This window comes from Nasonia vitripennis, chromosome 1 (genome assembly GCF_009193385.2).
Source record: "Nasonia vitripennis strain AsymCx chromosome 1, Nvit_psr_1.1, whole genome shotgun sequence".
Classification (NCBI taxonomy): Eukaryota; Metazoa; Arthropoda; class Insecta; order Hymenoptera; family Pteromalidae; genus Nasonia; species Nasonia vitripennis.
In genome coordinates, this window is record NC_045757.1 from 18,310,143 (window position 1) to 18,337,593 (window position 27,451).

General features: G+C 32.2%; 7 protein-coding genes across 7 annotated transcripts; all 7 read right to left on the reverse strand.

Annotated features, from left to right (window-relative positions):
* Nucleotides 1-1,364: 1,364 nt before the first annotated feature.
* On the reverse strand, nt 1,365-3,137 carry LOC107980663 (proline-rich 33 kDa extensin-related protein-like). The gene is made up of 2 exons (XM_016981734.1): nt 2,949-3,137; nt 1,365-1,874 (listed from the first exon to the last, which is right to left on the reverse strand). Exons 1-2 carry the CDS (start codon nt 3,135-3,137, stop codon nt 1,365-1,367), a joined length of 699 nt encoding a protein of 232 aa, XP_016837223.1.
* A 1,228-nt stretch (nt 3,138-4,365) lies between these two features.
* Nucleotides 4,366-6,543, reverse strand: LOC100114089 (mantle protein-like). The gene is made up of 3 exons (XM_001599854.6): nt 6,308-6,543; nt 5,664-5,945; nt 4,366-5,392 (listed from the first exon to the last, which is right to left on the reverse strand). Exons 1-3 carry the CDS (start codon nt 6,317-6,319, stop codon nt 5,264-5,266), a joined length of 423 nt encoding a protein of 140 aa, XP_001599904.1. The 5' UTR covers nt 6,320-6,543; the 3' UTR covers nt 4,366-5,263.
* A 1,616-nt stretch (nt 6,544-8,159) lies between these two features.
* LOC100679281 (MAGE-like protein 2) lies at nt 8,160-10,866 on the reverse strand. Its single transcript, XM_003426798.5, has 4 exons — nt 10,725-10,866; nt 10,308-10,431; nt 9,746-9,915; nt 8,160-8,985 (listed from the first exon to the last, which is right to left on the reverse strand). The coding sequence occupies exons 1-4, from the start codon at nt 10,746-10,748 to the stop codon at nt 8,845-8,847; spliced, it is 459 nt and encodes a 152-aa protein (XP_003426846.1). The 5' UTR covers nt 10,749-10,866; the 3' UTR covers nt 8,160-8,844.
* Nucleotides 10,867-13,313: 2,447 nt separating this feature from the next.
* LOC100679224 lies at nt 13,314-15,235 on the reverse strand. Its single transcript, XM_003426797.3, has 5 exons — nt 15,189-15,235; nt 14,765-14,882; nt 14,464-14,598; nt 13,810-13,919; nt 13,314-13,624 (listed from the first exon to the last, which is right to left on the reverse strand). Exons 1-5 carry the CDS (start codon nt 15,222-15,224, stop codon nt 13,439-13,441), a joined length of 585 nt encoding a protein of 194 aa, XP_003426845.3. The 5' UTR covers nt 15,225-15,235; the 3' UTR covers nt 13,314-13,438.
* A 2,811-nt stretch (nt 15,236-18,046) lies between these two features.
* On the reverse strand, nt 18,047-19,646 carry LOC116416587. Its single transcript, XM_031925524.1, has 3 exons — nt 19,635-19,646; nt 18,748-19,303; nt 18,047-18,521 (listed from the first exon to the last, which is right to left on the reverse strand). The coding sequence occupies exons 1-3, from the start codon at nt 19,644-19,646 to the stop codon at nt 18,163-18,165; spliced, it is 927 nt and encodes a 308-aa protein (XP_031781384.1). The 3' UTR covers nt 18,047-18,162.
* A 1,229-nt stretch (nt 19,647-20,875) lies between these two features.
* On the reverse strand, nt 20,876-24,739 carry LOC100679183 (zinc finger protein 512B-like). Its single transcript, XM_016981728.3, has 4 exons — nt 24,722-24,739; nt 22,291-22,361; nt 21,738-22,009; nt 20,876-21,623 (listed from the first exon to the last, which is right to left on the reverse strand). Exons 1-4 carry the CDS (start codon nt 24,737-24,739, stop codon nt 21,313-21,315), a joined length of 672 nt encoding a protein of 223 aa, XP_016837217.1. The 3' UTR covers nt 20,876-21,312.
* LOC100679145 lies at nt 24,574-27,414 on the reverse strand. Its single transcript, XM_003426795.3, has 5 exons — nt 27,397-27,414; nt 26,793-27,041; nt 26,402-26,598; nt 25,672-25,909; nt 24,574-24,954 (listed from the first exon to the last, which is right to left on the reverse strand). Exons 1-5 carry the CDS (start codon nt 27,412-27,414, stop codon nt 24,856-24,858), a joined length of 801 nt encoding a protein of 266 aa, XP_003426843.1. The 3' UTR covers nt 24,574-24,855.
* Nucleotides 27,415-27,451: the final 37 nt, after the last annotated feature.

Below are 27,451 nucleotides of genomic sequence, written 5' to 3' on the forward strand. Positions count from 1 at the left end.
TAGTGGCTTGGTTTTGGTCTACTACTGCCTTCGTCAAAGTACAATTAATTATTTTCCCGACGCTGGGTAACGAATACTCTCAATTATACCTATGTGGTGCAACAATCTATTATAAATGTATTTGACAATAATGCAGATTTACATAACAAGATTTTTAATGTTAAATAATCTATCACCATACTATGATTAACAAAACATATTTAGCTTTGATTTTGGTATCAACAAAACGAATTGAACTTTGCGACATAAAAGATGAAATAAAAAAATGCATAAAAATATTGTAGTTAAAAGTTAAAAGTAAAAATCACTTTTATCCTATACAATCTTCATCGTATATTCGAAATTGAGTATCCATATTGGTTGAAAATTTTCAATCACACTTCGAAAAATATTATAGCTGATTATAAATTCACTCAATACACTATAAAGAATACTCACTAATAGCCTCATGGCGTGCTCTATCCTATTGTGCACTTCAACTGAATCATGCGTCCCAAAGATTAGTAGTTATATAGCCTACGTACATTCATCCAGCTCCTACTTTCTTCATGTCATGGGAACGATAAGGAGAAGGATGGATACATGTTGGGGATCCACTAACAATCAAGAATTATGAGACTCACGCGTATAATATATCTTACATAGAATATACAGGCCCAGCAATAATCTCACCTTCCTCTTAAAAATGCGGATGGGAAAAAGTCACTCGTCCGAGTAGTAAGAATTCAGATGTGAATACACTTTTTTGCGCAACTATGCCATATATGCATCAAGTTAAGACGTGAAACTAGTTTGGTTCATTGACGTAATGATATTATAGGATCTATGTTTGTTACGGTTCAGTTATAGAACTTCAAAAATATGTGTGAATTGTGCTCGCCATACTATATAATAAATCCTTTAAAAGAGTCATTATTTATAAAACCATTTAATTTACGAATTTTTATTCAAGATTTTCAAATATTTGAGCTTGTGTTTTATGATTCTCATGCATGTCTAATTTCTTAAAAATCTTGTATTACTTAAGTTGTTCATTAACTGCATATTAACTTTAGATATTTAGATAAGCCAAATCATTATCATTACTAATATATTTTGAGAAATTGGTAGGATTCATAAAAAATCATTGTATCTGCTTCTAATGCAGAAGTAAATATTAAGAAATAAAAATATTCTTCGATATAAAAAACAGGTCTATTTCAAAGATTGTCTAATTTTATTTACAAAATTATATGTGTACAGCAAACCACGTGTATAAAAAATGTCACAAACGTAATTGAATAAATGATTTTACAAAAGTTACATCGTAATCACAAGTCAATGATATTCTATTCGAAATTTCTTTAAGCTGCTCTTCGCACGAATTACTTGTCGCAAATCTCAACTTTTGGTACATGTACTGGGTGATACGAAGGTACACTGTGATGATTATATACAGGCGCGGGGTGATGATAAGCCGGTGCTGGGCGATGATACACCGGTGCTGGTTGATGATAAACTGGTGTTGGGTGATGATAAACTGGTGCTGGGTGATGATAATCTGGCTTTACCACTTTTACGATTTGCGGCTGATGATGCTGATGTTGAGGAGCATAAATGATTCCTGTGTGATGGGGATTATGGTGTTGGTAAGGTGGACAATCAGGTTTTACTACAACGGCTGGCTTGAATATAGGGTGATGATAGCTGGGTACATGATAAGCGGGTTTATGATATTGTGGTGCATAGGAGTAGACTGGCTTTTGGACCACAACTTTGGGTTGCCAGCCAGGAGATTGCCAACCCGAAGACATGGGCCATCCATAAGATGGTTTGTTCCAGCCATATTTATTCCAACCAATGTTTTGTTGCCAAGGGTCCGGAGAATGCCAGCTCTGCAAATAATAAACAAGAATATTGGTTTAGAAGCCGTAGTATTACATGGTAGATTTACAAGACCAAGCGGGGTGAATCATTCACCCCGCCGCTAAACTTCACTTTTGTCATTCATGAATGAAGATCGATAATTTTATTCAGAGGTATTAAATTAACATATAATCTTTTAAAGAAATTCGCACATAAGAATAATACTATTATATTGTAAAATGTAAAGTGTATTTTTGTAAACAATTTTATCATGGCATAACACAAAATTAGTCTTTTTTAAATTGATTGGTTGTAAAGTAGGAAAATAAATGTACAAAGGCAAATTATATAGGTGTTAAGAATAATTTTAATTGATTATCGATGCCGGTACTCAAAATTACGTTAAAATGCATGATACTTAGGTTAAAACTAAAGTTATTACGTTATCGCTCAACAATAATCTAGTAATAAGAGCAATGATACAACAAAAAGTTATGCTTTTAATTACTGCTACTATCACCATATCGTCGCTCCCTAGGAAGAGTATCACTGTTCAAATTTTGCAGCGAAAAGTAGCACAATTCAGATTCTTTTTATAAAAAAAGATTCTTTATTAAGAAAAAAAAAAAAATATTATTAAGGCAAAAATAATAAAATGGCAAGATTAATGAAATTGCTGAAAATTTTTTCAAAATTTTAACATTTTAAAAATGTTTATAGGAAATACAATTTTTTAATTTCTTAATTAATTTAAACTTCTTATAAAAATGCCATTATTAGTTTTACCTCAATAATATTTATTTTTATTTAAAAAATAACAACATTTTTCTTATAAAAAGAGTCTGAATTGTGCTAGTCTTCGCGGCAAATCTGAATTGTGCTACTTTTCGCTGGAAAATTTGAACAGTGTTACTCTTCGTAGGGAGCGACGATATTGCGTTGTTCCCAACTAATATAATTCTTTAATGTTTAAAAATCGAAAAATTACATCTGTCTATTTTGTTTATTTAACAGAATCTCTGCGTGTTAATTGACTAGAATAATGAAGAGCTTTTAGTGCCTGTTAGTATTCTATTACAGTTATAAAAAAAAACTTAACTTACATTATGGTAAGAGGGCGCATGTGGCTTAACGACGGTGACTGCCGGTTTATGAACGTAGCTTGGTTGGTGCACTAACTGAACCTTCGGATGCTCGGGTATCCAACCCTTTTGATAATGTGGCCAAGAAGGTGGGCATGGTGTTGAGTGAACTGGCCACGAATCTCTTTTTAGCTTTGCCGATTCTACCATTGTTGCATCTTCCATTGGCTTCGATAATATATCTGTCTTTATCTCAGTGTCCGCCCAGACACTCGAGAGATAAAGAAAGAAAATCATCTGAAAATAATTATTGTAGACGTAATTTGAATATTTAACATTCATTTTTAAATTAGAAAAGAATAATAAAAATGTTAAGTAATAAGTAAGTTGCATAAATCATTCGCATTAGCAAGCCTTATAAGGTCCTAAAAATATTTAAGATTACTTACAAACATTTTAGCCATGATTGAAAATTTATCTTCGTCTTATTGACGAAGCTATGGAGTTAAATAAACTAGCCTAGCGATGTTACAAACGCACCACGGATGGATAATGATAAAAGAGTCAACAGCAAAAAACTATACAGTAAGTCGACTCGGGCGCGTTGACAACCCGGGCGAAAACTAAGAACGCATCTAACACATCACTCGGTTTTATAAACTTCTGCCCCAGTTGTAGGCTTCGCAAGTGAGTTTTACCTAACTTAAACGAGTAAGCGCACCACATAGGCCCGAAGAGAGGAGAGAGAAAAAATGTGCGCAGCAAACGCCAGAACGAATAAGATTCCCTTAAGCGGCGCAAAAACCAGCAGTAGTTGGCATTGCGCTCCGAGCGATCTTGCAATTGCGGGTCTCGCCCAGATATTTTCACAATATATGCGACCGCGCTAGCGAAGCTGAGGGGTGAAGTAAGGAGTTCATCAAAAAAGGAGACAATATAAGTGGAAAATATTAATGTCACTCAGAAAATTATTTACGAGCATGTGCTCTAAAATATGCACGATATCTTAATAAATGCTTTTAACGTTAAATGATCTTTTAAAAAACGCATTTAAATTCAAACATTAATTCAATCACATATTTTATAAATAAAAATAAACCCTCGATAAAACAACTTTCTTTTCGATTTCATACAATATGTATATATATATGTTATATTGTTGCAATCAATCTCGTCGACAACCTTCCACCACATTCCAAAGCTGGTTGCAGGGCTGTCCAAACTAGCTAACTTTGCGGGTAAGTTAATAGGCTTGTAATCGCCCCAGGAATACCAATTGAACTCGTAGTGAACGTGCAATAATCTAAATTTGGTAGCAAACGTTGTCGCAAAACATTGAATCCCACTATCGTGTTCAGATCTTGGAGGGATAATTACTGCTAGGAACGGATATTTTTTGTTGCATACAATAATTGACAAGCTATTGATTCTTTCAAGTTTTTTTTTCGTATAAATCATTCTACGTAATACAAAAACTGCATTTTTGTTTTAAAAGGTTTGCGTGATCGTTAATGACAACCTTAATCTACACAATTGCAAAAATACATTTGTTCATAGAACTACATATTTTTTTAAATTGGCATCAGAATAAATTTAATTTATATATAAGGTACACATTGGATATAAGAAAATCAGTATAGGATTTTATGTATAGCTATTAAGTAGATTAAATGAATCTTTTATTCGCAACACTGCTTTAGTTGCGATTAAATAATATCATCAAAACATAATGTGCGACACTAAGAAGTAAATAATCTAGTTCGCAAGTTCATGTCACAGAAACAATAGATAAATGAGCAAAGTTTGTTATGGACTTTGCGTCAGATTATACACTTGAAAGTTCGATAATACAAAATTATAAAGTTAAGCCTTTTTTCTGCTTATCAAATTCTGTCAGAGTCCTCTGCTTTTACGGATGTCATTAGGCGTTATATGTGTACTCTCTGTTGAACACTACCTCGTGGTCAAACCGTTTTAATTTTTTGCAATTATTACTCACAGATACAAATGTTGCTTTTTTTATACTAGTCGAGTATCAGCTTCAAACATTTGGATTCTTTTTCTCTTTTCTATTAAGTTAGATGCAGTCATAACAAACACTTTTTGTGCTTAAAGAATTTTTATAAAATATGTAGGCATGTTTCAATGATTATAGATATAATTTTAAACATGCGTAATTTTTTGGCAATTGGCCTAATAGATAATTGTTTAATATAAATAATCATTCTAAGGACTTTGAACAGCATCGAGTATATAAATAAATACACTAAAAACTATATTATAAGAAGAAATATTTATTTATCATTATCTCTTAGTTGTGTCCAATTTCAGCGATCTCAACCTTTACTTTGATGATGGAATACGTGTTTATAAATAGGTACGTGCACTGGGTACGGTTTTGGAATGGGCACTGGAAAGTGTTTTTCTACGGTCACAGCGTAAGGCTTCTCGACTACGTATGGCACCTACAACACATGTGAAAATACAGATAATTATTTTTCTAACATATCAATAGAATCGACAATTAATATACGTATTTAAGTTTTATTCGAAATATTTAATTTATTTAATATGCTTTTTATGGTCTTATGAACTGCGATGTCACATAGAATTGATTCGATTAAATTATCTTGCTATAGGTTGAGTATTGATATACAAAGCTTGAGTAGATATTTAATTTGTTCACATTCTTAATCTTAATTTCTATGTTACAATAAAGTTGTTATTTATACATACCTTTTTCTCAACAACATAGGGTTCATGTTTTTCTACAGGGATCTCAACGTGTTTTACAACTTCAACTGGTACCGGATGAGGCACTGGAACCTGCACCTGGTAAGGCTGGGGAATTGGCACTTTGATTTGTTGGGCCACTGATACTGGGATTGGATGCGGAATAGGAATAGCGTACTTCTTATAAATTGGGATTTCTACTGGCTTTTGAGTTTCATGATATGTTGAATCTCCGTGATTTTCTTCGTAGCTTGCTGCTACCATGCCGATGGCTGCAATTAAAATCTACAAAAAATAGGATTCGGATTTATGAATGTTCTTTCATATATGATTTGTAAATACGTAACATGCCTTTTTTTATTAAAAGCACAAGTTAACTTAAAAATTAAACAAACTTAATTGTTTTGAATAATCATTATTTTCATGTATAACTGATATTAATTTAGATTTCAAATTAAACTATAAATTATTTATATATTTTATTATATGGAGTAACTATTGAATCAAACTTGTGAAGCAAGTAGTAATTGCAGTATTCGTAAAAAGACTGTGCACGTAAATATATTGGTATTGGTATAAATATATTGCACGTAAACGTATTGGTACTAAAATGCAAAAAAATAAAATATTAACAGATTCAAACTTACGATAATATGCATTGCAACGGTTTAAGTTTCAAACTGCATATGAGTTTAAGTGATTGTTTTCATCCGGATTAGAATAATCTGCAAGCCTGTGTTACCTGACGTTGTGACGCTCTCAAAGTCACGGTCATGTCTTTTATATACCGATGCTAAACTTTCTCCCTTCCTCCGGTAAAATTGCGGAGCAACGCCGACGTTCTCTTCAGTCATTCGTCTGTATATCCATCGGTCAACAGCCTATTCTTGTTCTATTTTCTATAGTACTACTGTCATCTTGAAAACAATATTACTACAGCTATTCCTAATAATATGCTTAAGACGGTATATTAAAGCCAATTACCTTTGCGTTAAACAGCGCTGTATATAAGAGGGTCTTTTATTTTACGTATGGGAATATGTTAGTCGTCATTCTAAAAGAGTTAACCCCGTGAATACAATTTTGTACAATTAATTAGTTAGCTAGAAACTTTGCGAATACATATCATTTCTCGTTGTGTGATCCTGTCGATCTAAAAAGAGACAAGCAATCAAGAGACGTACAAAAAATGTACAAATTTGAAACCAAATATTCAAGAAGAAGTGATTGTGGTCTTTGCAATGGAAATGTTTCAGTGTGCATTTTACTTCTCGAAACAAACTAGATCAGTTTTTTAGTTAGACTGCCAATTCAGTTTCATGTTTCGAAAGCGTATACTCCTAAAAGGGTATTTTCCTCAAAGAATCTTTACTTTCGATCAATACGCTTTAAGCATTATGCTACCCAATGCATCATTACAACGACGACACTTCGATGTTAGCGGGCATCGGTCAAGAGCCGTCGTTTCGCGTTTAGACCTTGCAATTTTAATCTCTAATAGTCTTGCGCACAGTGAAAGTGCACGCTCACGGGTAAAAGTGGTTGCAAACGGCCGCAAGAGCGCGGTTCTGGCTGATTATGGTGAATCGAGATCGCGACCGAACGAATCATGACGCGCGCGTTCGCCCAGTTGTCATACGATAAACTTTATAAGAGGTCTATGTACGATGCTGACGCTAACCGAAGCAAGAAATAAAACAATACTTATAGCTTGTCTGTTGTCTACACGATAAAAATTGAATAGAGGATTGACTAGCGTTCGGTAGCATACAATGCAATTTTGCTTTCTCAAGTGAAAGTTTTATTATCTTTTTGAGATATATACCTTACCTGCTATTGCAGGTTTGTAGTTTTTACTTTTTTACGCATGCAGCATTCATGTATAACTGCATTAAAGCATACACACTTACTAAAATTTCGAATCAATAAACTTTTCTACAAATGTATTTAACGAAATAATTTTGATGGTTAATGGGATATTTCTTGGTTTAATATACCTATTATATTTATGAAAAAATAAACGTTTAACAGCTAGTGTTAGGTCGATTTAAAATTGTTCACTTAAGCTAGTCTTATTAAATGATTTTCGTATTAAAATCTGATCAATTCTAGAATTCTATTCTATTAGCATTTAGATTTCTCCAAATAGAATTGGCTCCGGATTGAGTAATATATTGTTCGCATAAAAAGTACACTATGCATTTTTTCAATACGTCTATTTTGTCATAATAATACATTGCGCCAGTATAATACGCAGAGGAGATTATTCCTAATGAGGCAATGTTTGTTGTCCAAACGAAGCGAGGGTCATATTAATCATGCGAGTTGAGATAACCCGACATACATATTAAATACCTTATTTTGTTATAGGTAATATGCGTGCTTCGAATCAAATTCTTCGAACACTATGTTACGTATATCGTTTGTTTTTAAATTTAGTTTTAGAATATGTAGGTATGCCAGCTGACACTTATAGTTTCAGCAATTAAAACTACAATCTTGACTCAGTAAATAAATTTATTAAACATTAACATAGAAAAATTAGTATTAGATTAGCTAATAATACAAATAAATAGAAAAATAAAAAACGCATGAAATATAACAAACAATGTCTTCTTATATTATTGGAAACTGCTATCGTTTTCTTTTTTATGAAACGATTATCAGCAGTAGCAAATTTATGATGAAATTGCATTAACAATAAACATACAAGTAATTTAACAAAAAATAAGTAAACATCAAGTATATACAAAATTAATCTCATCCTGTACGGTGTGTTACGAATAAAACACTTATTTACATTTAAAAACCCTACAAATAATTATGGCAGCTAATTAGTGCAAAAAACGAGCATCGTTATTTTAATTATTCAAAAGCAAACATAAATTTTTGATTTTTAATTAAGACCTGACTTTTTTAAATATTCATAATACATGGCATCATGTTTTAGTATATTGATCTTGATTAAAGCTAAGAAATTCAACATTATTATTCAACAATAAAAAGGCAGCAAAATATTTAAGTAACGAGAAAAGTTAAATATATGAACTAAAGCTTACGAGTTCTGATATACAATTTACTAAAAATTGATAAAAAACCGCTTTCAATTAAAAGCTTGATCACACATCGTACACCCCTACGCCAACAGTTAAGTCAATGTTTCCGGTGTTTATCCAAACAAAGCTTAGTGCCATCCCTTTCCTTTAGAGCTGTGGACGATTACGTGCTTATAGACAGGTACATGGACCGGATACGGTTTTGCAACTGGAACGGGAAACTTCTTTTCTACATAGACAGGATAAGGCTTTTCCACTACGAAAGGCACCTGCGGACATAATGAAAAAAAACGGCATTAATCAATTTACGCAATATGACGACTTCTTTCTACAGTAGTTAATCAAGCTTGCTTGTAGAGTCTCGACTTTTTTAACTGACTCGGGTAGTGCTCATGAAACTGAATCAGAGCCTGCGCACTGCCGTCATAATTGCCGCTGGCGTATAGTGGGTTGCCACCTGTTTAGGCAAACTTTTGTCATCAACTTCTATTTTTGTTGCTTTTTTATATTGGCGTAGCGTAAACACAAACTTCTTGTTTATACGCTACTGCCACTAAAAACGACTCAGTACTGGATAATTTAAGTAAAATTTTTACTTAATTGCAAGTTGTTTCATAACATTCATCAATTCATACAAATAAGGTACTATATTTAATGATGTAGGAATCACCAAACAGTTTATCACTTGCAAGCTGCTGTATCTATGATTGCTAAAATTCACCACAAAAGGGAGCCTTTAATTTAAATAAACACAAGATAGGTAGTTAAAATTTTGAATTAAACACAGAAATACTTCTTGAATCGCAAATGGACAATAAATAAAGAAATAAAGTTAACAACCTACGCAGTCATACCTTATGGTTGCATCGTTTTAGTTTTTATAACAGCTTTCTGCTAGAATTTGTATCATTTTTACTTGGAAACGAAGCAATACTTATGGTAAGATGAAAGGGGACTCTCCGATATTTCTCGCGCAATCATATAGTTAATTAAATAGAATCTATATTATAGAATAATTAATAAATTTACCTGCTTTTCCACAAAATATGGCTCTGGTTTTTCTACTGGTATTTCAATGTGTTTAATAACCTCAACAGGATGAGGGTGAGGAATTTTTATTGGCACTTGGTATGGCTGTGGTATCGGAATTCTAATTTCTTGTGGCACTTTTACGGGTACGGGATGCGGAATCGGTATTGCTATAAAATATAAAACACATTAGCTTGATGTATGACATCGTGTATATGAATTCTACAAAAGTAAAATACAAATTGTACGTAATATAAAATTAACGCTCAATTTGGAAAGTCAAGAGTTTGAAAAGTGGTAATTTCCTTAATTCTTGCAATGCTCAAAGTAAAACAACAACGACAAATGTTTTTTTTTTCAAATTTGAAAGCTTACGTTTTTATTCAAACTTATTTTATTATACTTAATTCATTTTCTAATAAATTAAAATAAACAAGATGTATTCTACAATAAAAATTCATTGATAATAATACTTTGCATGCATCAAATTTGTAACGACATTAATGAATTAATTTCAATAAAAGATTAAAGCCAATTTTAGAAAAAAATATATTTAGCTCACCATATTTTTTGTAAATTGGTATTTCTACGGTATGTGTTTTTTCTTCATATGTATGATGATCGTGGCCTCCATAGTCGCTTGCCATTACTAAGGTTAAGCAAGCTCCCAGATTCAAAACCCATATCTGAAAATTAATATTTGGTTACAGTTTAGTTTGAGTTTAAATAGTATTTTTTTTTATTTTTATTATTATTTTTGATAGTTTGTTGCAAAAAAGGTAGCAGCATACTCAAGATAATTATGAAGCAAACTTTAGATACGAATTTTCGAGGCAAGTTTAAAATACCTCTTGTTAAAGATACAATTATACAGTGGCTTATACAATATTTAAAATCTGTAATTATCAGTAAGCACAACATGAACAGATATAAAAAAAATTATGTAAAAAATATAAAAAATCATACGATTATTGCTTACAGTTTTATACATGGTGACAAGCATCGCTAAATATTTAACAATGCGGAAGAAGGACGTGTGTTTGAGTGTTCTGAGCTAGTCGTGCCAGAAGCTTATATACTTTCAACGTTTCCACCACCTTTCTCTTAGATCTACTTTTGTAATCGCTTCTCCTACTCCAAATGTTTTGTTGATTATCCGTTACCGGAAATAAAATGATGCTAGAATGTTTTTTACTATTTTTAAATGTATTATGCTAATTATGTAAACTGACTTAAATCATTATTTTGTTTTAGCTGTTCATTTAATACAAATAAATATTTTGTAAATTTGTGCTTAATTTTTTCCATTAAATAAATTTTTATGCACTCGTACGTTTTGCTTACATGAAATAAATTTATAAGTTCTGTCGGCATAACTTGTGTATAAATTTGAATGCTATAACTTTTCTTATATTGTAAAATTATTCAATATGCTATAAATTAGCGTATCAAAGAATTGATATTGTATATATTACCTAAGCGTAGGTATTCTGGATTATTCGTATTCCTGCAAAAATTATTTCATGCTTCTTGTTGCATAATGTACTAATATATTATTAATGTTTCATTTGAGCATTACTATACAATTTTAAATTTTATAATCATAGTTATTTGTTTCAGAAATATCGTGTAATTCTATGGGGATTTCAGTTACTACTTGTTTTCTAAATTTCTCGCACAACTTCCTACAATTCGCAAGAAACGATCAATTAAGCTTTATCTATATAACTGTGTGTTGCGATACCTATAGGTGTTTTTACATGTTTTCTCTACTTTTTTGTGCACCCCAATGTTTTAGGAACGGAAGTAGGATCAAGTCGAATTGGTATAATTTCGGCGTATGAGGTAGTGAAAAAGATATCCATTAAAAACGCCCCAAATCTCATAAAAACAGTTTTGAGGAACATTCTCCTAACTTTTACATTTACCGGAAGCGGATCACCTTTCTTTCTTAGGACCAAATGTTGATTAATTACGATTGCATAATATGTAATCTGTTATTTGAAAATCTTCAATCATCATCAGCATTAAATTTTATAATAATAGTAAAATAATATTACTTTTTTTATTGCCTAATATGTTCACCACATATACTCGAATTGATTAATATACAAACTGTTTTATTGTAGATTCAAGTATACATTATTATCTTAACTAAACGGAAATACGTTATTCTACTAAAAAACATTTCTAATTTACTTTTTTGATTCATTAAAAAAATTAAATTTAATGTAAATGAAATTTTATGATATTTTTTCGAGTATTAATCCTGACTTTGTTTAAAATGCTGCAATCAAACATTATCTTCCGCACAATCAACCTTCGTTTTTGTAAGAAATTGCCATGAAAGTGTTCGATGCATTCCCTTTCAAGAAAACCGATTGTCATGCCGGTTACTTATGCCATCAGTATATAGATACCTTTTGTCTTTCTCTGTGGGAAGCGGAAAAGACCAAACTCCTTAATACCTCAAACAATAGTTGATCCTTAGTACCCTTTTCTCCGTTTCTCTTCTTTCCTCTATACTTTGATATCCAACGATAGACTTTCGCTATTTCCTTTTTATTTAACATCTCCCTCAACCGATGATATACGTCCAAGATTAGCAACTCAGAGCTCCAGGCCCTCTCACCTACCTATTTCGTATTTATGCGTATATCCATCAATTACGGCCGTTCACCTATACAAGGCATGTTTTCGTGTAAAAATTTAACCAGCATTTCCGGTGTTTATTGTACGCGGGACTTTCGTATTTGATTTTCTCATTATGCGGCAGGCGAAATTAATAACGTTTTTATTAAAAGATCAACGGTCTCGTGATGAATTGCGGAAAGACTACACGGAAAAAAATGGTTAGTAACAGTAACAAACCGCTTGGCAAAATACGTACCAACTATTTTTTTGGTTAACCTTACCAAGTACTTGGTAAGTATAATAAAATAATTGATAAGTTACCTGCTTTTTTAGTAACATTTATCAAGTTATTGGTTAGGTTAACCAAAAAAATAGTTGGTGCATATTTTGCCAAGCGATTTGTTACCGTTACCAACTATTTTTTTCCATGTAATTTTAAAATAGTTGATAAATTATTATCTTGTGGTGATGTTAATTTTTTAGATGTTCAGAGAGAAAAATGTTGATAATCAGACGATGAAGTAATCTAGAAAAATTATATTAGTATTATATTCTTAAGAAAGTAATATAGTGAAAGTTAAGCAAGAAGCATTAAGAGATGCAAATGCAATTTGATTGACTCATGGGTTCCTAGATATCAAATTTGTATGGCATCAAAATTAATTTTTTTTTCTAATAACTCAACATCTTTATTCGAACATCAAACAAATCAGAACTTGTTCAATTTAATTAGCTGGGCATAACTTGAAAAGATAGTTACTAACTTCAAAGTAAAAAGTCATAATCCATTGTTAGTTATAATTCTTTATTAAATTACACTTTGATTTCATAATCTTTAATGACAAATATTTTATTAAGATTTCGATCTCTTAATAGAATACAGTAATATATATGTATATATTAGACAAAATTGTATATTATATTTCTACTATAATGAAATAAACAAACTTATTCTTAAATAGAATTTCTATTTTTAATAAAATGTCATCATAACTATACAACCATTGATCTCTATATTTTAATTAAATACAAAAATATAATACATACAAATCTATACGTTTAATTGTACACCTTATGATGTATCGTCTTGTAGACTGGAATTTTTATGGGGATTTTCTTTTCGACGAACATTGGAATATGCTTAACTACTTCATACGGTACTGGTTTTTCTACTGGCACAGGAACTATTTTCTCGACTGGCGTTGGAACCTTTTTTTCGACGGTTTTGACGACCGTCTTAATGACCTATAATATTTATATGTATATAGTATTTTCTGAAATTTTGTATTATAAATGTAATTATTTGAAACTTATATATTCTTCTATGTTATTTACTTTTTCTTCATGTATATAATTTTTATATATTATTATTAAATTTAGAATAATCACACAAATATTTTTATTGTACTTGAAGTATATGAATGTATCACCTCATATGGAACTGGATGTAACATCGGAACTAATACAGGATATGGTTGATTTACTTGTTGAACTTGTGGATAAGGAATTTTGATTTCAACATTTTTATATACTGGATATGCTGTAAATACATTATTGAATTTTATTATTCACTTTTTATTTAATATATAAGTAAGCTCTGAATTAACAAAAAGAAAAAAAGAGTGAATAAGGGCAATTTCAAAGTTAAAAGAAAGTTAAATGTTACAAAAAATAAAGTATTCATATAATCGGTCTCTGCGCATTAGAGAACAATGGAAAATGTTTGAGGATGCTAACGAAAATGTTATGCAACTAAACGTTTCTAACGTTCTTTCTCACAAGAACTGCTTAAATCTGACCACTTTTTCTCTGGGTTTTTACTTAGGATTCGTTTTTAAAATACTTTTTAAAATTTTCCTTCGCGTCCCGACGTGTTAAGTGTTTTTAAATGACTTCTTTTTGTCAATTTCCCTGAGAAATTTCTACAAGAATCTGATTAGCCGTGACAGCAAGATATTCAGATTAATTTTACAAAAAAATCATATTGTTTCCTGCTCTGCATAAGCATGGGAAAAAACACTGACTAATAGATATACTTTTGTAGAACTTCTCACAGACACACATTTTTTTCACTTTACTCTTACCTATTTCTTTTATAATTGGTTTTACAAGGCCCTTATGATCTTTGCCAATAACAACATCTTGCAACCATGCTTCTAATCCAGAAATAGGTTTCTTGTTGTCAGATAAATCATGGATTTGATTCCAACCGTGTAGATCTAGATTACAGTGTATACATTTAACACATTTTTCTTGCATAGGTAAAATTGAATGGCAGATTTATATTATCTAATAAGCTTAATAAAAAATTTTTTTTTCCATTAAATGAAGCTTGATTTACTGCAGCTAATTCTTTAATAGCAAATAAGATAATTCATTTATTACCATGACTTATTGAATTGTGATCCAAAGAAATTTCACCAAAACTATGACCTTCGCCATATCCATATCCTAACCCCCATCCAGAAGCTTGACAAGTTTTTGTGATGCCTAAAATCAATAACTATCCAAAAGGTTGGTTCTAGATTTCAATTTTATTTTGCGCTCTTATCAAAGATAGCTAAAATTGATTAATCATTATAATTACTGATAATAATATTTTTATAAATAATGTAAAATCGAAAAATGTATTTTTTTAATAAGTTGACAACACTTATATATTACAAGTTTTTAATACGCAAACTGATTTTATCAATTGAGTTTAAATTGTAGTGCTGCTGCTAAACCATAATCAATACTACTTCACAATTACTAAACGATATAAGCCGCTATATTATAAATAAATATGCAAAATTATTTGTTAACATACAAAGTAAATCATAGTTATGTATACGTTTACGCGCATGAGGCACTCTGATGACTAAAGCAATTTTCGACATTTCCGCTTTTATATCGGATTGCAGAGAGGGAAAGAGCCCCACTCCGTTGCTCTTAATAGTGCAGTAAACTTCTATTTTTATTATTATCCTGGCTTGCGTAATCATAGTTTAGTTTACTTGAAGCACATTTTCAGCAATCCTATCAACTGGAAAACATATCATTTACACATCTAAATAATGAGGTTTATCCACGTAGATTCCTCGATTAATCTTTTCAGTAAAAATTTGAAATCCTTTAAGCATGCTAATAACACTGTGTAATTCGCTTTGCTTTAATAAAATTCTCATCATTAAGTGGACATATATTGGGTATTTATAATTTCAATTCAACAAGACATTTGATTTAGATATCTTATAGTTTCCGAACTCAGATTTTTACATCGATTGTATAGGAAAAATTATTGTATTATTACTACTAATGATTATCAAATCATGCATTGTAAATTTCAGATACTTTATTTTTTTTTTTTTTTTAATAACACTATAAAACATTACACAGTAAAAATTAAGTTTTCGAATCAAATTTCGTTAAAGTTGCAGAGTTTAGTAGAAATTATTCTTAATCAAGCGTTCTGATGAAAATCATTTTGGAAGCTTGAAAGATAAAAAACACTTTGTGCACACTTAACAGCTATTATACTCTAGATTAACTCACGAACGATCAGCCTTCTTGACCGATATAAACCTCTTCATGATCCAATTACACTTTTATCTAATCTTGCTAATCTCTACTTTCTACGGCGATTTACGAACTACTTATATTGAAAATCGTGGCGAAAGCCTCGTACACTTTGTAATTATGAGTCGTAAATACATATACGTTTTCCACTTGAAACCCGTATGTAGAAGTAGATGCATGCAATGTTTCGTTATGCACAATTAGCAAATAATTCCCTGACCGTGAACACCAAAAGCATTACGCGAACACGCATTTTTCTTGGTTACTTAAATATGCAAGTAAATTCAGATTACCAGTGGCCAAGGTATATCATAGATATTTTTTTTAAATATAATAAAAATGTTTTTTTATAGCACAGTGTGGCTTAAATCCGCGTTTAAGTCACGCCTATCCGTGACCCTTGGCAGACTTTAGCAGCTGTGCTATAAAATTGTATACGATACTTGTGAACTATAAGCAGCCCATTAGCGCACGGCGTTTCATCACCCTCGCTGCGCTCGGGCGCTAATACATGCCGTACAATGACCGGCTACTTAGGTCACTTTATATACTAGTTAATCAGCTATAAAACATTTCAACTACGCTTGAATTACATTTCAAGATTATTTTATAATGCCTTTTTCATTAAATTTGTTAATACAATTTTTTAAAGCTTTGTAATTTATTTATTTGACTGTAAGCATTTTATATCAACTATTTTTTGTATTAAAATTAAATTTTCTTTGCTTCAAACACTTCATGTTTTGCAATAAATAATGCTGCTTTGCAATTCCACGAACCATCAAAGCTTTGTTCTGCTTTTCATTGAAAACTTTCAGCATCGTTTAGTTTTATGCTGGAATTACAGATTAGTTTATGGAAGCTACATGCCAATATTATATTAACTTTGTATTAAAGTATTATCTTTTATTCAAAGAACTATCTACGATATTTTTCGGTAATATATTTTTTTAAATGACATCGAAATATAGTTTTTCTTACATATTACTATATTTCTTAGAATTCTTGTGCATTTGATAGAAAATAATTTATCCTATTAGTTGGCAAACAGAATATAGGGCTTGTTGTTCATTTTTAAAATGCCAGAAGAGCAATGTTTTGTAATAATATATTATGCCACGTATACGCGTAAATAAGTAGAAATCAGTGTCACCCAGTTATGCTATTTAGCATCACTGAATACTTATAACGTGTACACGTTCATTGTTAGATTAAATATAAATTAAAAATTATAGAAAAAATTTTAACATATATCATGTTTGTGATCAGGTCAATTATTTTACATACTATTCAAGAACATTTTTAAGGATAGATGAGTTGCAGTGTGCATACTTTCTCTATGAACAGGATAATAAAACATTTATTTAGAGTTTTTTTTATTTCGTTTATTGCAAAATATGTTTAGGTACAAAAAACAACAGCTTAATAAGGTGACTACCGCAGTACGTAAATACTTATATATTATTTACAAGTTTAAACGTACTAAAGATTTTAAACTACGTACAGCGATTCATGCAAATCCGAAGAGTCATGACTTCTTTTGCATCGGATATAGAATACTTTCTCCCGTTGACCGATTCGCTTCAACTTACTTAGGTTTTGTGTACAAATATTTCTTCCCGATACTATGAGAAGCATTAGCTATTCGGTTATTTATATTTTATAAGCTTTTTTGCTTGTTCATACGAGGTTCAAGTCATGGTATGTTATTTTACTTTTTGATACAATATAACTTGCTGAAAATCGATGTGTCTATCAATCATTTTTTGATGTATACTAGTTAGTGATATTTACACATTTTTTCAAATTTATAAGTTTCTATCAAGAGTATTTAAAATATGAGTCTTTTTTATGATTAATGCTTGATCAGAGAATTTTCTGGTAATATTAGATATTGTTTAAATTCATTTTAAAACCGAACAACATAATACAAAATTAGATTTTTTGTAGTAGACAAATTTTTCTCCAATAAAACGTTATAGAAACTTAAATTAAAAGAAATGATTTATTAAATTACGACTAGTGATTCAATTTGGACGGTTCTTAATAATGTACGAAATTTTGATTATTATTTAAAAATTGTTATAAAATGATATTTTTCCACGCAACAATCTGCTTAACTAAAAAATGTTCAAGCTCCAGTTATCGCTTAAATTTTTGTTAATTTATCTGATAATAACAGTAACTTCTATCTCGCTTTATTTTCGATTATTACGCACGAGATGTTAATAGCCATGACCATGACCATGACCATAGCTGTGGTGATGACCATGACTGTGACCACCGCCATGTCCTTTAGCATGATGGTAAATAGTTTTGTACACAGGGATCTTAATAGGATACGGCTTGTAAACAGGCACTGGTATGTGCTTTTCAATAGTAATCGGTACGGGCTTTTCCACTGGAACTGGCACATGTTTCTCCACTGGATAAGGAACCTTTTTTTCAACTGGTACAGCAATAGTTTTTATAATTTGTATAGGCACGGGCTGTGACACGGGAACTGCTACTGGATATGGCTGAGGCACACCTACTGTCACTGGATGTGGCACGTTAATTTTTACTGGATGTGGTACTGGGATTCCTGAAAATTATTCATTTTTACTCATGTATTACTACTAATGAAATTGCTTCGATTCTTATGAAGTCTATAACTCTAGCGGTCTCTTCTGGTCAATTAATAGTCTTAAGCCCTTATGTTGAATTGAGAAATCAATGCATGACCCATATTCCATCAAAAAACTGAATCTGAAGCTTAAATGACGCGTCGCTGCGCTAGTCTACCTTACAAAACAAGCTCTTTGAATTACCAATTTCCTTGTAAACGGGTACAGCAACTGGCCTTGTCACTTCGACGTGCTCGGACACTGGTACGCTATGTACGTAATGTGGCTGGTGGTGATGCTGCGGCTCGAACCCGGAGTCGTGTCGGCCTTCAGGATTGCTTTCAATCTCATGACTACCACCACCGTTAAAATCTCCAAAAGAAGAGTAATCATGCTGTTGATGTTGTTCGCCAAAGTTATGATTGCCTTGACTCTCTTCCTCGTGAGGTACGTCATTTTGAGAATTGTCTTGTCCATCATAAGCACTGTTATAGTTGCCATAGTCAGAGCCATTGTTCTGGTGTTGAATCTCTTGGTCAGAGCGCTCGACTGCTTGGTCTTGGGGCTGTTGGTAGAATTGTTGCTGCTGTTGGTTGTATTGTTGAGCTCGAAAAAACGGAAAATATATTTGCCCGTGGAAATTCGGCACGATAATAGGGTTTGCTGTTGTCAGCGACAACAGAGCCGAAAGCAGGATCTGAAATTTTAATTTGCTAATAATAACCGTATCTTCAGGAACCTTCAGTAAAGTAAAGAGAAACTGAATTAAACGATCAAGATACAGTACTTCTATTGCAAAAATGTCTCTATTTTTAAATTAAAAAAATAGTTTTATGCAAAAATACTACTAAAGTGTGCTATCAAAATTATATGATAAATAATGTTCTTTTATAACTTTTTACAAATGATTTCAATAAAACACAAACTTTTAATTGGTTGGTTGATATTGATTTATAATTAAAATCATAAATATTTTAACATGAAACGAACGCTTATTTGTATTTGTATTAAATCATTAATTGATTAACATCTAATCTCAAAGTAACCATTTAATTTCGCCTTTTCAATAATTTATCAATATAAGCACTCACAAACTTAGCCATGGCTATTAAACCGCGTATGAAATTTTCGGCTTGAGCACAGAAGGCTCCACTATGTATTGTGATACCCCGGCGTACCCAAGCTCTGTCTAGGACGGAGCTAACAAGACTGATACATCTTCTACCGTTCCACTTCTTAAATATAGCGTTCAACGAGGCTTATAACGTCCGGTCTCCCTTTCACTGCCAACACTTTGATATTGTCCGTGAACCTTTCGCTAGGAGTGCAACTAGGAACCTCTCAATTGTTTGCTTGCAACAATCGGTGGCACCGGTCGACTAGCCATCCATGATTTGGGAAAAGCGGAAAGTATGACACCATTAATTATCTGTACGAGATTCAAATGTGCATTGAGTCATACGGAAATGATGCATGGCAAATCGATATAGCAGTTTTTCGTTAAGAACCGCACAAACGTTCGTGATTGGAAACAATACGCCTAGTTTGCTTTCACCTTACAAGTATGCAGCTTATAAGTTTGTATACCTATATGAGAAAGAGTAAAGTTATAGATGGATTTGGTGTTCAATAACTGTATAGTGCTTAAATTAGTTCGATTCTTCATAAATAACACATAGTTATAGTGTGGATGGTACAAATTACAGTAATTTATTTCAAATTATTCAAATAATTTTTAGATACAAAGAATCATATACAAAGGTATTTAAATGAAAGTAAAAGCCATTCTATGATTTTTGTATCATCCATATCATGACACGTTCAAAATAAAATAGCTACTGAGTTCCTATTTCATGAGAGATCGTATGAACTTTTCATACGAATATTTTATCAATACCGTGTAACCAAATTGCCACACAATTCAATTTTTTTTATTCCAAAGGAAAGCTCTCACTTCTGATTATAGGCTGTATAACTTCCTGCTTTGAAAACTAAAAAAGTTACTTCCCACGAAGTGAGTTACGTGGAAAAAAGGACAATATTCTTTGTAACGGTCACGAGCTATATTAACGTATTCAAAATAAAATCTGCTGTATATATGTATACAGCGTAAATCATTTTCGCGTACATAAGGGTGTATACTTATCTACAGAGTATATCAGAATATATGAAAATAAACCTCAAACTTACTACATTTTACATTTCTCATACATTTATTATATAATAATAATAATAATAATAATAATAAGAATTAAAATAATAATAAAATAATTCGTAAAAAATAAAACATTACAGAATCACATATAAAGTTCTTTATATGTGTAAGATATGTATATATAAAGTTTATATTTACATTAAAAAATATTTACAAATTATTTACGTATATTAGTATAATACAAAGCTATCATAACATAATTCTTTACGCTTGGCAAATATCTATCTATGAAAATAGCTTGTACGTAATAATATTATCCTAACAACGTAATAATATAATTTTACAACTATTTAACAAACACTAGAAAGTCTTATGGATACAATTTGAAAAGCAATAAAAAATGTCAATTTTTAGTAAAAGAGTAATTTGTTGGTAGTTTTTGAATCGAAGGAAAATTATTGGTTAGAAATAATTAAGCTTATTCATTACTCTTGTTCGGATTACTAAAGCTAAGCTTCCGGAATCAGTGATCAGCTTTTTGTTTTGTTGACTTTCCTTCTCGGTCAAATACTCTTCCTGAACTTTTTCAGGTAGACTTCAGTGAGATTATAGCTCTAGCGACGCCAACCATGACTCTTGCGATGATGGAAAACGTGTTTGTAAACAGGCACATGCACTGGGTAAGGTTTTTCTACTGGTACAGGGATATGTTTTTCGATGTGGATTGGTATCGGTTTTTCTACTGGGACGGGTATAACTTTTTCTATTGGGTATGGAACCTTTTTCGCAATTATTGTAGCCACAGTTTTTATTACAGGTATAGCAACCGGATGAGCTATTGGCACGTGAATAGGATAGGGCTGTGGAACTCCAACTGCTGTGACGTGAGCAACAGGAATGCCGATTGGTTGGGCTAAAGGAATACCTATTAAATTAAAACATTTTATCTTTTATTATTTTGGTATCATTTTGTTATTATACTATTTATTTTATACTTGGAGATGATCAACTTATTATTTACGTTTTACATATCACTTACCGATGTTTTTAATGACAGGAATAGCTATTGGCTTCGTTATTTCAATATGTTCTCCAATTGGAATCCCAGCTGTATGGTGATCATTATGCTGATTGTGATTCCAACCGGAACTACTAATGCCGATGTGACCATTCCATCCTCCAGCGCCACTCCAACCTCCACCATTGTGCCAACCTCCTCCATGTGACCCTAGAATACTGAAATCCTGCCTCTGTCCTCCATAGTTTAAGTCGTTTCTACCAAAGTTACTGATGCCTTGCGATGCATATTGTCTAAGAACGATTTATGAACTGATAAATAATTGTTTATATATGCATGTGTATATTAAAATTTATTTTATAATTACGATATAATAAGGTTGGTAGATTATTGATTTAAGTTTAAATAATGTCATTTGTTAGAGAATTAATAAACATCCTCTTGCATCGCTTTAAAGTAAAATGTTATTTTATCTATGTACAGTTATTTCAATTGATTGATTGGAGTTTTAAGAATTACAATGAGTAAATACATTCAGTTTTTCACTTAGTTACAAACAATAAGAGCGACTTACTGCCACCCTGAATTTGCACTACTTCCATATTCTGCTGATATGCATTTCAATAGTAGAAGCGTGATGGTAGCCTAGAAAAGAAAAAAGGTTTGATAATCATTCGCTCTTGTACTTAAACGTATGATTTTATGACTATACTTTATACTGTGGTATATTATACACTTTATACTACGGTATAAAAAATAATATTATTATATATTTATAAACTTCCGATTTATGTTGGATATAAACTTCCGATTTTGTTAGATTAACTGAAAATTTGGTTGTGGGTTTTGAACAGATTTAAGGCTTTCATGAATATTCCAGTAAAACGTGTAGTTAGGAAAAAAGTTAAAAGCAACATTATTTTATAAATTCAGTACATATTATGCAGAACGTAATTTATCGCAAGGTTGACCTTCAAACTTCAAGCTCTCGTGTAATTTATCTATATTATCACGCTGTCTCTATAAAATCTTGGGCCGTAAAAGAAAATTAAAAATCCTTTCTGCCTCTTTAATCCTGCTACCGAACTTTGCGATACAAATTTCCATTTTATATTGTAGGCTCCTATATCTTACTTACACACAATATCATTGTACGACTTAGCAACTCAGCAACCGATTAAATCGTTCAACGAGTCACCGTACACTACGCGAAACCATGAGGTACCGGTACGTTTTTATAGGGTCGACCAACCGACGAACTTACACATGGCTACGCCAACGTCCTGCCCACTCCTTCGATTACTCCAAACAACCTTCTAGATTTGCCGTACATGGAAAACCGGAAGATCCGACGCACCAAACGAGTTAGTTAGCCATAGACGAGGTACATAGGTACTTGGAGCATGTTACGTATACAAGGGTTGTATTTAGCGATTAGCGAATAGTTCGTGTAAATTTGCGCACGCGATCGAAGGGGAGGAGACGGAAGGACGGAGTCACGGGCAATTTGAACGAAGAACTGATGAACCGTATAAGCTGATTGATCAATACACTCGTCCCCCCTTCCTTAAAGGGGAAACGACTCAGTATGCACCTATACTCGACTGGTTGTATTTGTGCGTAAACTGGTTGACAGCACGATTCACTTACATTTCTTCATTCATATGAATATTTTGTGTTTAAACTTTCATTGCTTTGTCAAATATAATAATTAAATCAACTTAATAAAACTCTTCTTTTACCATACCAAATTTATTCACGACGTATCGTATGAAAAGTTAACTTAATCGGAGTTACTTTAATCGGAGAGAAGGTATCTGTCGGTGTTTTAATAATTCATTTGATGACTCGAAATTGTCATAATTTTGCTATCGGGAAAGTGACTAGACTCGCGCATTTTTTATTTTAGTTTATATACAGTTTTAGTAAATGTAAATTGATATTATAATTTTGTCGTTTTATCTATCTACTAATAGCTTAGTCTACGTAAAAGTTGTATTCATTTTTCAAATCAAATGAATTGAAGTGAGGAACAAATAGACTAAGTGAAAGGTTTCCGGCTTACATATTTATCGCTTTCGTTTGCTATTATATTGGAACGATATATCTAACTAGATTTTTACCTTGACATACGTATTTTTTATCTCTAAATATTGAACAATCGATGTGGCGAGCTGACTTTAGCCGTTGTTGTTAATTTTTCGCGAAAACGATAAAGTCATTGTATGTAATTTAGACAGCTAATATTTTTGATTAATGAAACTTCTACTTGAGTTTGTTATCATCGACATGAACTAGTGGTTCGAAAAATGCATTTCGAGATTTAATATTAATACAAGTTTTGAATCGAATATCAAAGCACGGATGGTTCATAACATGTATTTATATTACAATAATTTATTAGTATCGTCCTATACAAAGGCTTCATAATATATAGTTGTAGAATGAAGGCGAACACTTTTTAATTAATGCAGAACTTTTTATTAATGTTAACTTTTACAAGGTCTTCACCGTATGCAAGTCAAAAGTAATCTCCCAGACCGTGCACGCCAATCACACGATATTTTTTCAAAACAAATGAAATTTGTTATTTTACGCTTGCTCCTTAACGACCTGTCGAGCATCGCGAGAATCCCGTGTTTTCTAGCTCCTTCGGCCCCAGAGACACCCTTGTATCTCTGCACACGAGGCGACCGGCCCCGAAATAGTATTTACTATACTAAATCGTGCACGGGGCAGCACAAATCGACAAAGAGCAATTAATAATTAATAAGGAATGTTAGAAGTCTTGCACATGGCTTACATAGGTTTAACTCATACAATAGTGTTTTATAAATTTGAGAAGAACAGTCGTCACTAATGTAAAGAATTTTATTTATTAATGTTTTAGTAAGTACAGTTTAACTCTTAAAAAATATTTATTATTGCATTTAAGAAGCATCGCCTCATAATATTACATTTACAAAAAATGTTTGAATAACAATTAACGACGGTTTGTTTTATACCAACACCGAGTATATCATTTTATGACAATTCACTCCGCTTCTTTTCAAATAATTTTAGACATTTTAGATTTCTGCTGAACTATGGTTATTATGCTGATGTGTCTATACTAATAGAAGAATTCAATGCGTGAACGTCAACTCCATGGATGGTGAGCAGGAGCTTGCTTTTGAACAGCGTTATTGTGTAATGCTTGCGAGATAGCATTTTCTTTCGCAGCAACCAAATCCCTTGCCTAAAAACAACACAAAATATAAATTTATTTATATATTTAAATTGTTTAAAATAAAGTGAAGTTTGAAAATATTTAAGAAAATTCAAAATTCAAGCTTTTAACGCTTGCAAAGCTAATAAATTAACTTTTTATCCTATTTATCATTTTTTAAAATTTTGGTGTTTATTTGCTTGCGAAATAGGTACAACAAAATCAACTTGAAATTATAATTATATTTTTATAGTATATTGTGTACCAAGGGCGTAAAGTGGGCTTTTTTAGGCCGAGTGTGGAGTTTGCAGTACGAGTCAAGGCGAGTTAGCCCGAGCCGAAGGCGGGGGCGTTTATGAGCCGCAGACGAGTACTGTAACCACACCAGGCCAAAAAGCCCGCTTAGCCCTTGGTGCACACCATATTTTTTGTAACGCATGTACTGATTTTCGCATTTTTAGAAGATTTGCTAATGAATTGAGTAGCGGGCGCAAAAGTACTTTTACGCCCACTACTCGAAATTAATGGGCGTAAAAATACTTTTGCGCCCGCTGCTGCATTTTTTCGCCCGCTGGTCGGAAAACGACTACTTTAGTCCCTAATTTTAGGTCAAAAAAAACGCGAAAATCGTGCATGTGTTACGAAAAGTATTTTATTATACCTATTCCATAATAATGAAATAAGATCTGTTTTCATAGATCGATGCCCAATACTTATATGATAAAAATGAAAGAAAAGTGCACAAACCCTAGCTTCACGCTCGCTCTGGGTAATTTGCTTGTCGACGTCCTGCTTTCGAAGTTCAGCCGCGGTATCGGCAGCACTGCGCTGTATAGCAGCGGCAGCCGCCGTTTCCCGAGCTGCGGCTACCCTTTGTGCTGCTGCAACGGCATCCTTCAAAGTGGCTAGTCGTTGCTGCAGTGCGACCAGATGCTTGGCTGAAGCCCTTGCCTCTGCCTCTGCGTGAGCCGCTATTTCCGCTGATCTGCACAGAGAACAGTTGAGATTTCGTTAGTTGCCGGAAATAAAGACTATTAAACGCTTTTCTAGAACTAAGCTTACAAAGGAAACTACATGCTTGTCATCAAATTCACAGGAGATTGTTCGCAGCCCACGGAAACGCGATGTGACAGAACACAGATTGCCGCAAAATTGGGCGGATGAGAATTATTCTGAAAAATGTATGGGTCGTTCATAGAACTAAGAAGACTCTACTAAGAAAAAATCATGGTTAAAATAATGTGTTATTATTGCTAAGTAATAGTAGTGGGTTTGCAGAACATCAAAATATGAACATCAGGCAATTTCGATTTCTAAGCTAATAATAGTTCCAAATTTCTGAAATATGTTTATTCTAACAAATTAGTAATATGTATGAATATAGCCATGCGCGGTAATGCACGCGGTCGAGCGTGGTGACCACGTGATAAAACCTCATACTATATGTCATGTAGTTATTTGTGATAGGAACAGCTACCTGTGTGCAGCTTCGCGGGCAGCTGCTTCCTTTGCTAGAGCAATTCTCTGTTGAAGAATCGCAGCTTGTTTAGCTTCATCAACCCGATGCTGGGCTAAATGTACGTGATGATTGGCTTCTTTAGCATGTTGTATAGCTCTTAATACTTCAGGCGAATATGCTATACTTGGAGTTCCTTGATGATGATCTTGCAAAGTCTAGAAAAATTGATTCTTTGCATTAATTTGTTTCAGTTTAACGTTATACTTTTAATGTAGATTATATTGTGGTATTTACGAAAACTAATTAAACAAATTATTTAATACAAATTTTTATTCAATCTTTATTAAATTCACATTTTGTTTTATTTGAACTATCTTACTATTCGATTCGCCATAATTTAAAGATTTACCTGGAGAGCAAGATTATGTGTAGCCTGCAGCTGCACTCGTCCAAGAGCAAGATCAGACGTAATGGCTGAGTCCCAGATAGGGTGTGCAATGTTGACTGGATTCCAGAGTGAAGCATCATAGCTCGATAATCCATTAAAAGGATCTAAATTAAGAGGGTTCGATCCATAATTACTGATGCCTCGCTTGTCTTTGTGAGATTGCTTTTCCCTTGCGTTTTCAGCCAAAACGACGGACACTGTGAAAATTATCTTTCCGTGCATAGATTATTAATAAAAGTTTCTTAGAATGTTATTATCTTGAATAAAGATTAAAAAAGTATAAAGTAGCATAGTATATAAATGAAATATATTTTACTGTTATTATAAATTTAAAAGTTACTTATTTATAATCTGATTCATTTGTATAACATCGGCTTTTGAAAGTAACACTTTCAATATTAGTTATTTCAAAATTTGAAATCTTCCCATTATTATTATTATTATTATTAGAAAATAATTAAGTTTTATTTTACACTTTTTGTCTATACTCATAGCAAATTTCAATAAATGAATATAAATAGCGTTACATACAGATATTTTTAAAATAAGTAATATATTGACTTACAGCTATAAAAGCCTTCATGTTGTCTCGTTCGTATAAGTTTCAACTGTACCTTCCA